Source organism: Notolepis coatsorum (assembly GCF_963971535.1).
Source record: "Notolepis coatsorum genome assembly, chromosome: 3".
In the NCBI taxonomy this organism is placed as follows: Eukaryota; Metazoa; Chordata; class Actinopteri; order Aulopiformes; family Paralepididae; genus Notolepis; species Notolepis coatsorum.
Genome location: NC_140167.1, coordinates 89779507 through 89792982, shown reverse-complemented (window position 1 = coordinate 89792982; position 13476 = coordinate 89779507). Strand labels below are relative to the sequence as shown.

The window sequence follows — 13476 nt, the reverse complement described above, 5'->3', positions numbered from 1 at the left end:
CTGGTAAGAATTGCCTGGCTGGTAAGCCAAAAAGAAAAATGTGTTGCTGCCTGTATATATCGGTACAGATGTATGAAATTTCCCATAGCATGATATAAGGTTTGATCCATAAGGTGACACTTAAATCTGTCATAACCTGAGACTAAAGGGGCTTTAGTCCCGGACTAAATTTAAACCGACCTTAACCATAGCCAAGATGTAACCACTCCTGCTCCAGAAACTGTTGACTAACTGGTGCTTGAAACAAAGGGGTTTAAGTCTAGAACTGTAGACCACCAGGGCTGTACGTTAACTTTTTTTGCACATAGCACTGGTGCTACAGAGGTTGATAGTTTTGTAGCACAGGCCAAAATCTTGTAGCACAAGTATAAAACGTGTTATATTTGTAACGGTCACAAATATGCCTATTGTATTTGTTATTTAAGTTGCAGTACCATATTTGGCTGTCATTTTCATGCTCACAAGTTGACGTCACACAGCCAGACACGAGACACGTTACGTGTAAGGAATTATGGGATTTGGTGTTGGGTGTGTATGGACTCTACTAGGGGTGGGAATCACCAGTTTCATCACGATACGATATTGATTCTTTGGACAACGATACGATATTTGCCGATATCTGCCACGATACGATGCAGGTGCCTGCAATCGATACGAGACGATATCATAAGCCCATTTAACACGATCAGTAACATTTAGATCAACTCAAAAAAGGTAACTGAAATATAATGGGTGGCGCAGCGGACATTGCGCTCGTCACCAACGCAAGAGACACCGGGTTTGAATCCGGCTGACGGCGTTGCCTCCACCTTGGGCCGGCCGTCATACTAACTCAATTGGCAGAGTTAGCGGGTGGAAGTCGATTGGAGGTAATCTGGACGTTGTGGACAGCGACTCCTACAGGTCGGTTGGGGGACGCCTGCACAGCAGAGACAGGAAATGGCGGGGGTAGTGTGAGCCTCCTACACGTTACACCTCGCCAATGAGAGTCCGCGCTGGCAGGTGAAAAGATGTGACAGGTTGCCTCCTCGTGTATCGGAGGGGACACGTGATGCAAGGCTTCTATCCTCCCTACAACCGGCCAATGGGGGGCATATGCGAGCAATGTTCAAGACAGGGGAGGGGAGAATTGGCACAGCGAAATTGGGATGGGAGAAAAAGTGGATATAAAAAAAAGGAAAAACAATCTATTATTTTTAATACAAATAGACCTCCTGTTCACTGTAAAGTGCCACGTTTTGATATATTGAGCTTTAAACTTTAAGTTAAAAAAGAAAAAAAAAAAAAAACGCAACCTAAAACCCCTTCCTCTCCCAAACCGTTCCTGCAATTTTATGTTGCATGATGATCATGAATACAATTATTATGTATTGTATTTTTTATGTTTAAATATCAACATTATCTGTCCACCCTCAGTACATTTACTATCCAATATAATATACTCGTCTGACTTCATCTGATCTTTTCAAACGCACACACACACAGAAGGGAGAATGCCTGCCCCCCCCCCAGTCCTCACTCTGCCAGTCTGCTGTTCTCTCTATGGCTCTGAACAGAGTTAGCTTGTTGTTAGCTTACGCTAACGTAACGTTAATTTCGGTCTTTAACACGACGTGGTCATAAAGGAATGGCGAGGATTGCAAAGCATGTTGGATGCATTTGACCCGTTGCGGAATAAAACAGCAGGGATTTGTTTTGGGTCGCAAAATAGGCACACTAGCCTTGCTCTGTTTCAATGTCCGTGACTGCTGTGTGCTGTGGAGCCGAGCGGATACGACTCCACAGGATTTAAAAAATAAGAGTATCGATATGAACCGAACGTTGCTAGCTGCCGGAGCCATAGATGTTATGGCTGGAGCTGCGCTTGGGCGGAAATTAGACTTGCCACAGGATTTTCAAAATAAGGGTATCGATAGGAATCGAATGCCTATCGTACCAGTGCTACTGAAGTAAATCCATTCATCGCACAGACCGCTGTTGCTGTAGCACGTGCGACATATATCTCGCACTGTTCAGCCCTGACCACTCTGGACTACACTGTGTTCTTAAATGATAAAACCCAGCTACATACCATTATAAACCACTTACATGGAAATTAAAGCTGAATAAAATCACCAAATCTCTCCTTCCTCTGACACTCTTCTCCATCCAGATAGCTGTCCTGTCATGCCTGGGAAGAAACCAAGAGGCTTGGATGGAAGAAAAGGTCTCTGCTGTGACGAGTGTGGAAAAAGCTTCAGTTCAAAGATGAATCTCAATAAACACCAGCGCATTCACACAGGAGAGAAGCCCTACGCCTGTGACCAGTGTGGGAAGAGCTTTGGTCATCTGAGTAGTCTGCAAACACACCAGAGAATTCACACAGGAGAGAAGCCCTACTCCTGTGACCAGTGTGAGAAGAGCTTTAGTTGGAGAGATTATCTGAAATCACACCAGAGAATTCACACAGGAGAAAAGCCCTACTCCTGTGACCAGTATGAGAAGAGCTTTAGTCAACTGTCTAGTCTGAAATCACACCAGAGATTTCACACAGGAGAGAAGCCCTATTCCTGTGACCAGTGTGAGAAGAGCTTTAGTCATCGGAGTAGTCTGCAAACACACCAGATAGTTCACACAGGAGAAAAGCCCTACTCCTGTGACCAGTGTGGGGAGAGCTTTATTTATCCGCATAATCTGAAATCACACCAGTTAATTCACACAGGAGAGAAGCCCTACTCCTGTGACCAGTGTGGGAAGAGCTTTGGTCGTCAACATGAGCTGAAATTACACCAGAGAATTCACACAGGAGAGAAGCCCTACTCCTGTGACCAGTGTGAGAAGGGCTTTAGTCGACTGGATTGTCTGAAATCACACCAGAGAATTCACACAGGAGAGAAGCCCTACTCCTGTGATCAGTGTGAGAAGAGCTTTAGTAATTTGTCTGGTCTTAAATCACACCAGAGAATTCACACGGGATGGAAGGCCTACTTTTGTGACCAGTGTGAGAAGAGCTTTAGGCAATGGGGTAATCTGCAAATACACCAGAGAATTCACACAGGAGAGAAGCCCTACTCATGTGACCAGTGTGAGAAGAGCTATAGTCAACTGTCTAGTCTGAAATTACACCAGAGAATTCACACAGGAGAGAAGCCCTAATCCTATGACCAGTGTGAGAAGAGCTTTAGTAATTTGTCTGGTCTTAAATCACACCAGACATTTCACACAGGATAGAAGCCACATCATTTTGGTTTGTGTGATAAGATATTCAGTACATTAGGATCTTTGAGAAAACATGAGAAAATTCACTTGAGAGAGAAGATTCAGGGACATGTCAAACCTGTCAATTTACCTGCACATTCTTAGATGTTAGAAGAGTTATCAGGCCATCAACAATCATAAGAATAATAGTGGTAGTAATATTTGACCGTTCTTTTGAAGTGGAAAAACTACTACCAAGAGCTTTTGACCTGCACAGAAGCATCTGTGAGAGAGAAGCAGTACTAGGATAGACACAGTTGTCATTGACATCAACAGTTGTGTTTCTGTCGCTCTGAGGAGTGAGACGGACAGTGTGGATGTTCCTGGGACAATATGTCATTGGTATAAGAGTGAACACACACACTGTTCTAGTGTTTTAAATACTGAGATCATAGGAACCTTCTGACCTCAGTATGGGGTGACCAGCCAAAAGCCAAGCTAGTTAACAAACATGTGGTGTACACACTGGAGGGGAAAACTGCTTCTGGTATGGACTTATATTTTGATGTGGACACTAGTGATTTATTTTACTTATGTCACACACATTGACAACATTCCTAGTAGGACATGTTTTTTTTACTTTCACAAGAAGTGTTTATTTTAGAGTAATGTTCCATGTATTGTCTTCATTGGTATTCTATTAAAGTAATGGATGTCCCTTTATATGAATTTTATCATCCAACTGTGTGGGTGTATGGGAATTGCAGAGCAACCTGTTGCACAAGTAACTAACTATTTTGTCATCATTGTGTGTATATTGACAGAGTAATGGCTGTAGTATTGATGAAATCAATGTCATTAGGTTGGATAGTAAAACCTTTTCGTGACAACTTGTACAATATTTTAAATAGAATCTACATCTTGAATTAAAAAGTGCATTGATCCCAACTTTGAATTCTCATTATAATGAATGATTAGCTAATAATATGGATGAATTGTAAGCGTCAAGATAAGTGGGAAGGTGTGAATTGATGTCTTAGAAGTAACTAACTCAGAAGTATGAAAATGAAAGATTACATTTGTACCTACTTTGTAGAAAGAATTTCATCTTCTGAAGTGCAACAATGTTAATTTTCATAACTTCTGCTGTTTATTAGAAACACCTCTTCAAACAATATCTGAAATAATTAAGAAATAAAATATTGTACTACTACCAATCTTGATAATGTCTTTACTACTATGCACTCAGAGTGTAACACTCAAGCTTGATATTATTTGATGAACAATGCCACTGACCCTTAGCTGCCACAGATGTACCTCCTGGTGACATGCTGTTCACAATCTAAGTCGCTTTGGATACAAAAAAATCAAAGAAATGAATCAAATTACTCTTCTCCCTTAATAGTTTATAAACAAGCCCTTACAAGATCAAAAGTTTGCTCCAGGTAAAAAGTCAAGACCAAAAATGCTTGAAGCAAAAGTAGAATCTAAAATCAGGTCAATTTGAGGACTATTTTGTTAAAACGGTTCAACCTTGAATTCTGGTGCGAAGGGTCATCTAAGAAATGACATTGAATCAACATTTAATAACTGCCACAGTTTAGAAAGGTTATTGAACAGTGTATAAGGATTACAGTATGTTTTCAGAACTGAAATGTCAAGATATTTTATTGGAAATGTATAAAGTATCAAAACATTTCCAAAAGGCAGCTTTTCATTCCCCCCCCAGTTTTTTTTAAACAAACCGTTAAACAATTAAATTAAAAAGATAACAGACAAACAAAGACAAACCCACCCATCCTCAGAGAAATGCTTTAGGTTGATTATTTACCAATGATTCCAGGATTCTTGCTAGACGGGACAGTTTGGTCCATAGTTATTTAGGTCACATCTACCTCCACCTTCATGTAATGGAGATGCATGAGCTGTAGATATATGAACTGACTTCATGAACCTTTACTCTGAAACTAGAGATATGGGGTGTTAAGATAATTTATGGTGTATCTAATGTACATTGATGATAAAGGGGTTTCTGAGACATTCACAAGTAAAAGCTGGAACCAAGTTTTGCAGGATGTCCAGATTGTATTTTATTATATTGTTTTGTCAATGTGAAGAAGCAATTCAAAAACTAGAAGTTTAGTCTATTATAATGCGAGAGTGGTCTGGGACCCCCATGCCAAGCCTAAAGGCCTTCCAGGGGGACACCTAAACATACGCAGTATCACCCCTAAAAGTGAACAGATTAAACAACTACTCTTAGAATCAAATTTGGATTATTTATTTTTCTCTGAAACCTGGCTTCATGATAACTCCCCAGCTGCTGCTCTGACTGTACCTGGCTATAATATATTTAGAGCGACCTGAAGGGAGATGGGTAGGTGTGATGTTTTTTTTTTTTAAACTTAAAATTTTATTAACACTTATAGATAAACAGCACTTACCAAAAAAAAGAAACTAACAACACAATAAAAACAAAAAAAGCAGTGCACATAAATGGTTACATGGGTATCATGGTTAGTTGTCTGGTTCCACTACAGTTGTTTTCCAGGTACTTAATACAAAGGCTGATTGTGTACCTCCCTTAAACAGGTATAAAAATATAATTCCTACTCAAAGATATTAAATACTGACTAAGGCATGCATGTGTGATATGGGTCCAGAGACCCTCCTTGAGCTTCTTTCTTCCCTTATCCTTCTTCCTTTTTTATTTTTTTTATTAACTTTCTCTTTGCCTTTTGATTCACCCATACACAAACCACATCATCCCTGAATATTAATATAACACTGTTAAACAGACATAAATAATAAAGTACAAAAACTTAAAACAATTGTAATACCCCAAAAAAAAAAAAATTATAAGATACTAACTAAAGCAAAAGTGTGTGACATGGGTTCAGAGACCCTCCTTGAACTTCTTTCCTCCTTTACCCTTCGCCCTCTTGTGTTGCATTTGGTTCTTCAAGTTTCTTTAATAGTTGTCATACAGAAGTACAGAATACTTTCATACAAAATGCTTCTTACTGTTACGCTCCAGAGACTGTGCTAGACAAGATAGTATCAAATAACATAGTATAGCATGTAATTTAGAAGTAGAAAAGTAGAAAATGAGGTCACAGTGTTCAGTATAGACATATGTACAATGTTCGATGCAGAATAGACGTAACTGAGTTACCATATAATATACAATACTATGCAGTGTACTAATGTACAGTACTATATAGTGCAAAGCAGAAATGGGATGAGGTACAATTTAGGTACAATTTACAGTAAGGTGTACAAGTTGTAGTGCAATCCTTCATCAATAAATATAAAGTGTGGGGAGTGGGTGCTACAGTGTGTTTGTTTAAAGTGAGTGTGTGCTATAAAGTGTGTGGGGTGGGTGCTACAGTGTGTTTGTTTAAAGTGAGTGTGTGCGTGTGGATGTGTGTGCTATGTGCGTTTGATGGTTGTTGTTGTGTAGTGTTCATTGTTCGTTTAGCAGCCTGATGGCCTGGGGATAGAAGCTTCTTCTGAGTCTTTCTGTGCTCGCCTTGAGACTCCGGTATCGCTTGCCTGACCGCAGCAGTTCAAAGAGGCAGTTGTTCGGGTGACTGGAGTCTTTAATGATTCTCTTAGCCTTGCCCCTGCAACGCTTGTTGTAAATGTTCTGGAGGGTGGGGAGCCCCCCTCTAATTGTGCGTTCGGCTGAACGTGTCACTCTTTGTAGTCTGCTTCGGTCTTGTGCAGTGCTATTCCCAAACCAGGAGGTGATGTTGCCAGTCAGGATGCTCTCTATTGTACATGAGTAGAAGTTCTTAAGGATCTTCTGACTGACTTGGAACTTCCTTAGGCGCCTGAGGACGTAGAGGCGTTGTCGTGCCTTCTTCACAACACTGTCAATGTGTGTGGTCCATGTCAAGTCCTCGGATATGTAGGCTCCGAGGTACTTAAAGCTGTTGACTCTCTCAACCGGTGCCCCGTCGATGCTGAGGGGGCTGTAGTCCTTGACCCCCGACCTCCTGAAGTCCACAATCATCTCCTTTGTTTTGCTGACATTCAGGGAGAGGCTGTTTTCCTGGCACCATCCCGCCAGGACCTTGACCTCTTCCAGGTAGGCCCTCTCGTCGTTGGCAGAGATCAGGCCCACCACCACTGTGTCGTCAGCAAATTTGATGATTGTATTGCTACTCCGCTGAGCCACACAGTCGTGTGTGTACAGGGAGTAGAGGAGGGGACTCTTCCTCTGTGATGTCGTTTTCGTTCCCTTTATAATCCTCCCACTTTCCCCATCTTTCCCCAAATTTCTCTTCCTGTAACCTCAGCATGTGTGTTATCCTCTCCATATCCTGTATTTCTTCCACTATTCCTACCCATTGTGCTATTGTCGGTGGGTCTTCCTTGTACCACAGTCTCGTTATTGCTTTTCTGGCCGCTATCAACATTATCTTTATTAAATATTTGTCCCCCCCTTGTATTCCCTCGTGTGTCAGGTCTCCTAAGTAAAGCACCAGTCCTGTTTGTGGTAATCCGTATCCTAATATTCTGATCATTGCCTCCCCTATCTCCTCCCAATACCCCTTCAGCTTCTGACATCCCCAAAATATGTGCGTGTGATTTGCCCCCTCCTTCCCACACATCCTCCAGCAAGTTCTTTGTGTTGGTGCATATTTTCCCTTCAGTTCTGGGGTTATAAAGAATCTGATTATGTTTTTCCATCCAAACTCTTTCCATATCCTCGATCCTGTTGTTGAATGTTGCACCTCGCATATGTTCCCCCATTCCTTCCCTGTTATTTCTATCTCTAGCTCTCTCTCCCATTTCTCCCTTATGTAATCGGTCGTGTGTCCCTTGCTGTTCATTATAGCCCGGTATATTGCTGATATTACTCTTCCTTGCCCCCCTTCGTATGCCCATACTATCATCTTTATTATTCCATTCTGTTCTTCGTCTTTGGCCCCCCTTATTTCTTTGTTGTAGTAGTCTCTAACCTGTAGATATCTGAAGTGGTCCCTGTTTTCTAGTCCAAATGTCTCCTTTAATTTTTGTAGTGTCTGCATTTCCCCCTTCTCTATCATTTTGCATATCGCTGTTGCCCCCCTCTCCCACCTTCTGAATCCATGGTCTAACCTCCCTGGTTTGAATCTCTTGTCATGTGCTACCCATCTCAGGACCCCTGACTGCTTCTCCAATTTGTGTGTTTTTACTACTCTGTTCCATATGGTCAAGGTGCATTTGGTGATTGGATCTAATAGTCCCTCTTTTTCTTTAAATAGTTCCCTATCTCCCACCAGAGCTTGTACCTTGTATCCCTCCCCTTCTTTTTCAATGTCTTTCCATCTTGCCTCATATCTGTCGTTACACCAGCACGTCACTGCTCTCAGTTGTGCTGCATAGTAATAATCTTGTAGGCTGGGTACTGCCATCCCTCCCTCTTCCTTTGGTAGTTGTAGTGTTTTATATCTGACCCGTGGTCTTCTCCCCGCCCATATGAGTCTCGATATCAGTCTGTCCCACTCCCTGAATTGATTCTGTGGTATTTGTATCGGTAGTGACTGGAATAGGTACAGTAACCTTGATAGTATGTTCATTTTAATGACCTCTATTCTTGAATTGAAGTCCAAGGGCATTACTGTCCATCTCTCTAAGTCTCTCTTGATGTTCTGATTTATCTGTGTATAGTTCGCCTCAAACAGTTTCTCCACCCCTCTCGTGATGTTCACCCCTAAGTATTTAATCTTGTCCATGTCCCATCTTATCCCGTACTGTTCTCTAATTTCCGTCGTTGGGGTATAGTTCCATGCTAAGGTCTGTGTCTTTGTCACGTTTAGTTTGTATCCTGAGTAGTGGCCATATTCCTTCAGTAGATCCATCAGTGCCGGGAAGCTCTTGCCTGGTTGCCTCATGTATACTATCACGTCGTCCGCAAATATGCCTAGTTTATATTCCGTTCCCTTTATCCTTACTCCCTTAATGTCCTCGGTCTGTCTGATCAGTTGTGCCAGTGGTTCTATGAAAACGGCGAAGAGCGTCGGTGAGAGACAACATCCCTGTCTGGTAGCCCTCTCTAATCTGATTCTATCCGTCAAGCTACCATTCACCTTAACCCTCGCTGTCGGTTCTTGATATAGCGCCTTGATCATCTTCATCGCCCTCCCGTTCAGTCCGAACCTCATCAATGTTTTATATAAAAATGTCCAGCTCACACTGTCGAATGCTTTTTCTGCATCTAGGCTAATCAGTACCGCGCTACCCCCTTGTTTTTGTATCTCCTCTACTATGTGTAATGTCTTTCTCACGTTGTCCTGTGTCTGTCTCCCTTTAATAAATCCAGTTTGATCTTCATCTATAATGTCTGGCATAAACGTCTCAAATCTCTTTGATATTATCGATGTATACATCTTGTAATCCACGTTGAGTATGGACACAGGTCTGAAACTACTACATAATTCCCTATCCTTCCCTTCCTTCGGTATCGTGGTGATTATGGCTTCCTTCCATGAGGGGGGCATTTTTTCCCTCTTCCATCGTGTGTCTGAACGCCGCCCCTAACATGGGTGCTAATTCAGTTCTAAATGTCTTGTAGAATTCCGATGGCGCCGCTACGTCCGGCTGCCTGTCTGTGCGCTCCGTCGAGACTGTGCATACTTTTGTTAATATTTATAGTTTTAAGAGTTTTGTCTGTACCAACAGTAGGTGCAATTAATGTGTATGACCGTCAGTCACTAATAGACATTGGATTACGGGAAACTTACCGACTGGATTACTCTCTGGATCAGCTCTCTGAACCGCAACAATGGCCCGTTGAGATCTTGAGGACATCAGGACCGGATCTCGCCCCCAGGGACAAAGGACCCAGACGGCGAGGAAAGAGAGCTGGAGTCCGTAACAGGCTGAGAACCAGGCGGCACAGGACACCACTACCCAGTATATTGCTAGCCAATGTACAATCAATAGACAATAAACTAGACGACATCCGAGCAAGGATTCAATTCCAGAGAGACGTTAGGGACTGTAACGTTCTCTGCTTCATCGAGACGTGGCTGGCGCCAGAAGTCCCAGACCACGCCATCCTACCGGCCGATCATTTCTTCATTCACCGCAAGGATAGAACAGCAGAATCCGGTAAACAACGTGGAGGAGGTATTGCCTTCATGTTGAACAAAAATTGGAGTGACCCAACTAATGTGAAGGAACTATCCAACCACTGCTCCCCAGAACTGGAATATATAACCATCAAGTGTCGTCCTTTCTTCCTCCCGAGGGAGTTAACGGCGATCGTCCTGGTCGGAGTGTATATTCCACCGCAAGCTGAAGCCAGCAACAAGGTTGCGCTCTCCAGACTACACGACGAGGTAAATAGAATCCAAGAGGCGAATGTTAACGCCGCCATTTTAGTTCTGGGAGATTTCAATAGCGCCAATCTGAGAAAGGTATTGCCCGACTTCTATCAGCATGTGACTTGCAACACCAGAGGCGGTAACATCCTAGATCACTGTTACACGCAATTTAAAGGTGGCTACAAGGCTCATTCTGATAGTGGCTTCGGTAAGTCAGATCACGCATCAATTTTTCTTACACCGAAGTACAGACAGAAAATTAAAAGTACTCCCGTAGTCTCGCGAGAGGTGCAGAAATGGGATGTGACGTCAGAGGATACGATCCGGTCAGTGTTTCACAACACAGACTGGAATGTGTTCCGCGACACAGATAACATTAATGCCTACACGGAGACAGTGCTGGACTATGTTTGTACTAGGGTGAAAGAAACAATCCCCACTACCAAAATGAAAGTTTACCCAAATCAAAAACCCTGGGTAGACAAATCCGTCCGTGAAGCTCTGAGAGAGCGCACCAAAGCATACAACGACGGCCTAGAGGCAGGCAACATGAATGACCACAAGGTGGCGCGATACAACGTAAGGAGGACTGTCAGAGGCCAAACGACGCTACAGGGATAAAATTGAACTCCAGTTTGAACAAGCTGACTCTAGAGCTATGTGGCAGGGGCTCAAAACGATGACAGACTACAAAGGCGCCTCCCTCAAACTGAACAGTGACATCTCCTTAGCAAATGACCTCAATACCTTCTATGCGAGGTTTGATGCTGGTAATAACAACACCAGCTCACAAGCCTCGGCAATGGGGGGGGGGGGGTCGGCTGCTGATGGAGGCGCAGTGTTCAGGGTAACAGAGCATGAGGTGAGGCGGACCTTTAAAAAAGTGAATATCAGGAAGGCAGCAGGTCCAGACGGCATCCCCGGCCGCGTCCTAAAAGTCTGTGCCGACCAACTGGCCCCAGTATTCACTGACATATTTAACCTGTCCTTAGAACAGGCTGTCATCCCCACCTGCCTGAAGAAGTCCACTATTATCCCTGTACCCAAAAAATCCAAGCCTGCTTGCCTCAACGACTACCGCCCTGTAGCTCTCACCTCCATAGCCATGAAGTGCTTCGAGAAGCTAGTAAAGGGCTACATCTGCTCCTCCCTCCCCATCAACATGGACCCCCTGCAATTTGCATACCGCCCCAACAGGTCCACGGAGGACGCCATATCCCATGTGCTGCACACAGCAGCATCACACCTGGACAAGAGGCAGGGGAACTATGTGAGAATGCTATTCATCGACTACAGCTCGGCATTCAATACCATAGTCCCCTCCATACTCATAGCCAAGCTCAGGGACCTGGGCTTGGGCTATGACCTCTGCCAGTGGGTCTTGGACTTCCTGACTGGCAGACCCCAGGTGGTGAGAGCAGGCAACTGCACCTCCTCATCCATCACCCTCAACATAGGGGCCCCCCAGGGCTGTGTTCTGAGTCCCCTCCTCTACTCCCTGTACACACACGACTGTGTGGCTCAGCGGAGTAGCAATACAATCGTCAAATTTGCTGACGACACAGTGGTGGTGGGCCTGATCTCTGCCAACGACGAGAGGGCCTACCTGGAAGAGGTCAAGGTCCTGGCGGGATGGTGCCAGGAAAACAGCCTCTCCCTGAACGTCAGCAAAACAAAGGAGATGATTGTGGACTTCAGGAGGTCGGGGGTCAAGGACTACAGCCCCCTCAGCATCGACGGGGCACCGGTTGAGAGAGTCAACAGCTTTAAGTACCTCGGAGCCTACATATCCGAGGACTTGACATGGACCACACACATTAACAGTGTTGTGAAGAAGGCACGACAACGCCTCTACTTCCTCAGGCGCCTAAGGAAGTTCCAAGTCAGCCAGAAGATCCTTAAGAACTTCTACTCATGTACAATAGAGAGCATCTTGACCGGCAACATCACCTCCTGGTTTGGGAATAGCACTGCACAAGACCAAAGCAGACTACAAAGAGTGACACGTTCAGCCGAACGCACAATTGGAGGGGGGCTCCCCACCCTCCAGAACATTTACTACAAGCGTTGCAAGGGCAAGGCTAAGAGAATCATTAAAGACTCCAGTCACCCGAACAACTGCCTCTTTGAACTGCTGCCGTCAGGCAAGCGATACAGGAGTCTCAAGGCGAGCACAGAAAGACTCAGAAGAAGCTTCTATCCCCAGGCCATCAGGCTGCTAAACGAACAATGAATGAACACTACACAACAACAACCACCAAACGCACATAGCACACACATCCACACGCACACACTCACTTTAAACAAACACACTGTAGCACCCACTCCACACACTTATAGCACACACCCACTTTAAACAAACACACTGTAGCACCCACTCCCCACACTTTATATTTATGGATGAAGGATTGCACTACAACTCGTACACCTTACTGTAAATTGTACCTAAAATTGTACCTCATCCCATTTCTGCTTTGCACTAGATAGTACTGTACATTAGTACACTGCATAGTATTGTGTATTGTATATTATATGGTAACTCAGAACATTGTACATATGTCTATACCGAACACTGTGACCTCATTTTCTTCTTCTAAATTCATGCTATATTATGTTATTATGTTATTTGATACTATCTTGTCTAGCACAGTCTCTGGAGCGTAACAGTAAGAAGCATTTTGTATGAAAGTATTCTGTACTTCTGTATGACAACTATTAAAGAACTTGAACTTGAACTTGGAATCCGTCGCTCCCCGGAGACTTGTTGTTTTTAGCTCTACTAATTGCCTCTTCCAGTTCTTGTTCCGTAATTATTTTATTTAATTCTTCATTCTGTTCTTTCCCTATCGATGGTAACTCTAGCTTCTCCAGATATGCTTCTATTTCCTCTTCTCCCGCTGCTTTTGGCTGTGTGTATAGTTTCTCATAGTATTCTCTAAATGTCCTCTCTATTTCAGCTGGGTCCCTCAATATTTCATTA

The 13476-nt window shown here is 43.5% G+C and overlaps 1 protein-coding gene across 1 annotated transcript in view; it reads left to right on the top strand.

The window, feature by feature from the left end:
- The window catches only part of LOC311225444 (uncharacterized protein), a 35706-nt gene extending 31479 nt beyond the window's left edge, over positions 1-4227 (top strand). Inside the window, exon 2 of the mRNA XM_084310723.1 lies at positions 2153-4227. Within this exon, the coding sequence (XP_084166849.1) occupies positions 2167-3135 (969 nt within the window). The 5' untranslated portion in view covers positions 2153-2166 and the 3' untranslated portion in view covers positions 3136-4227. The remainder of the gene's footprint in view (positions 1-2152) is intronic.
- Positions 4228-13476: the final 9249 nt, after the last annotated feature.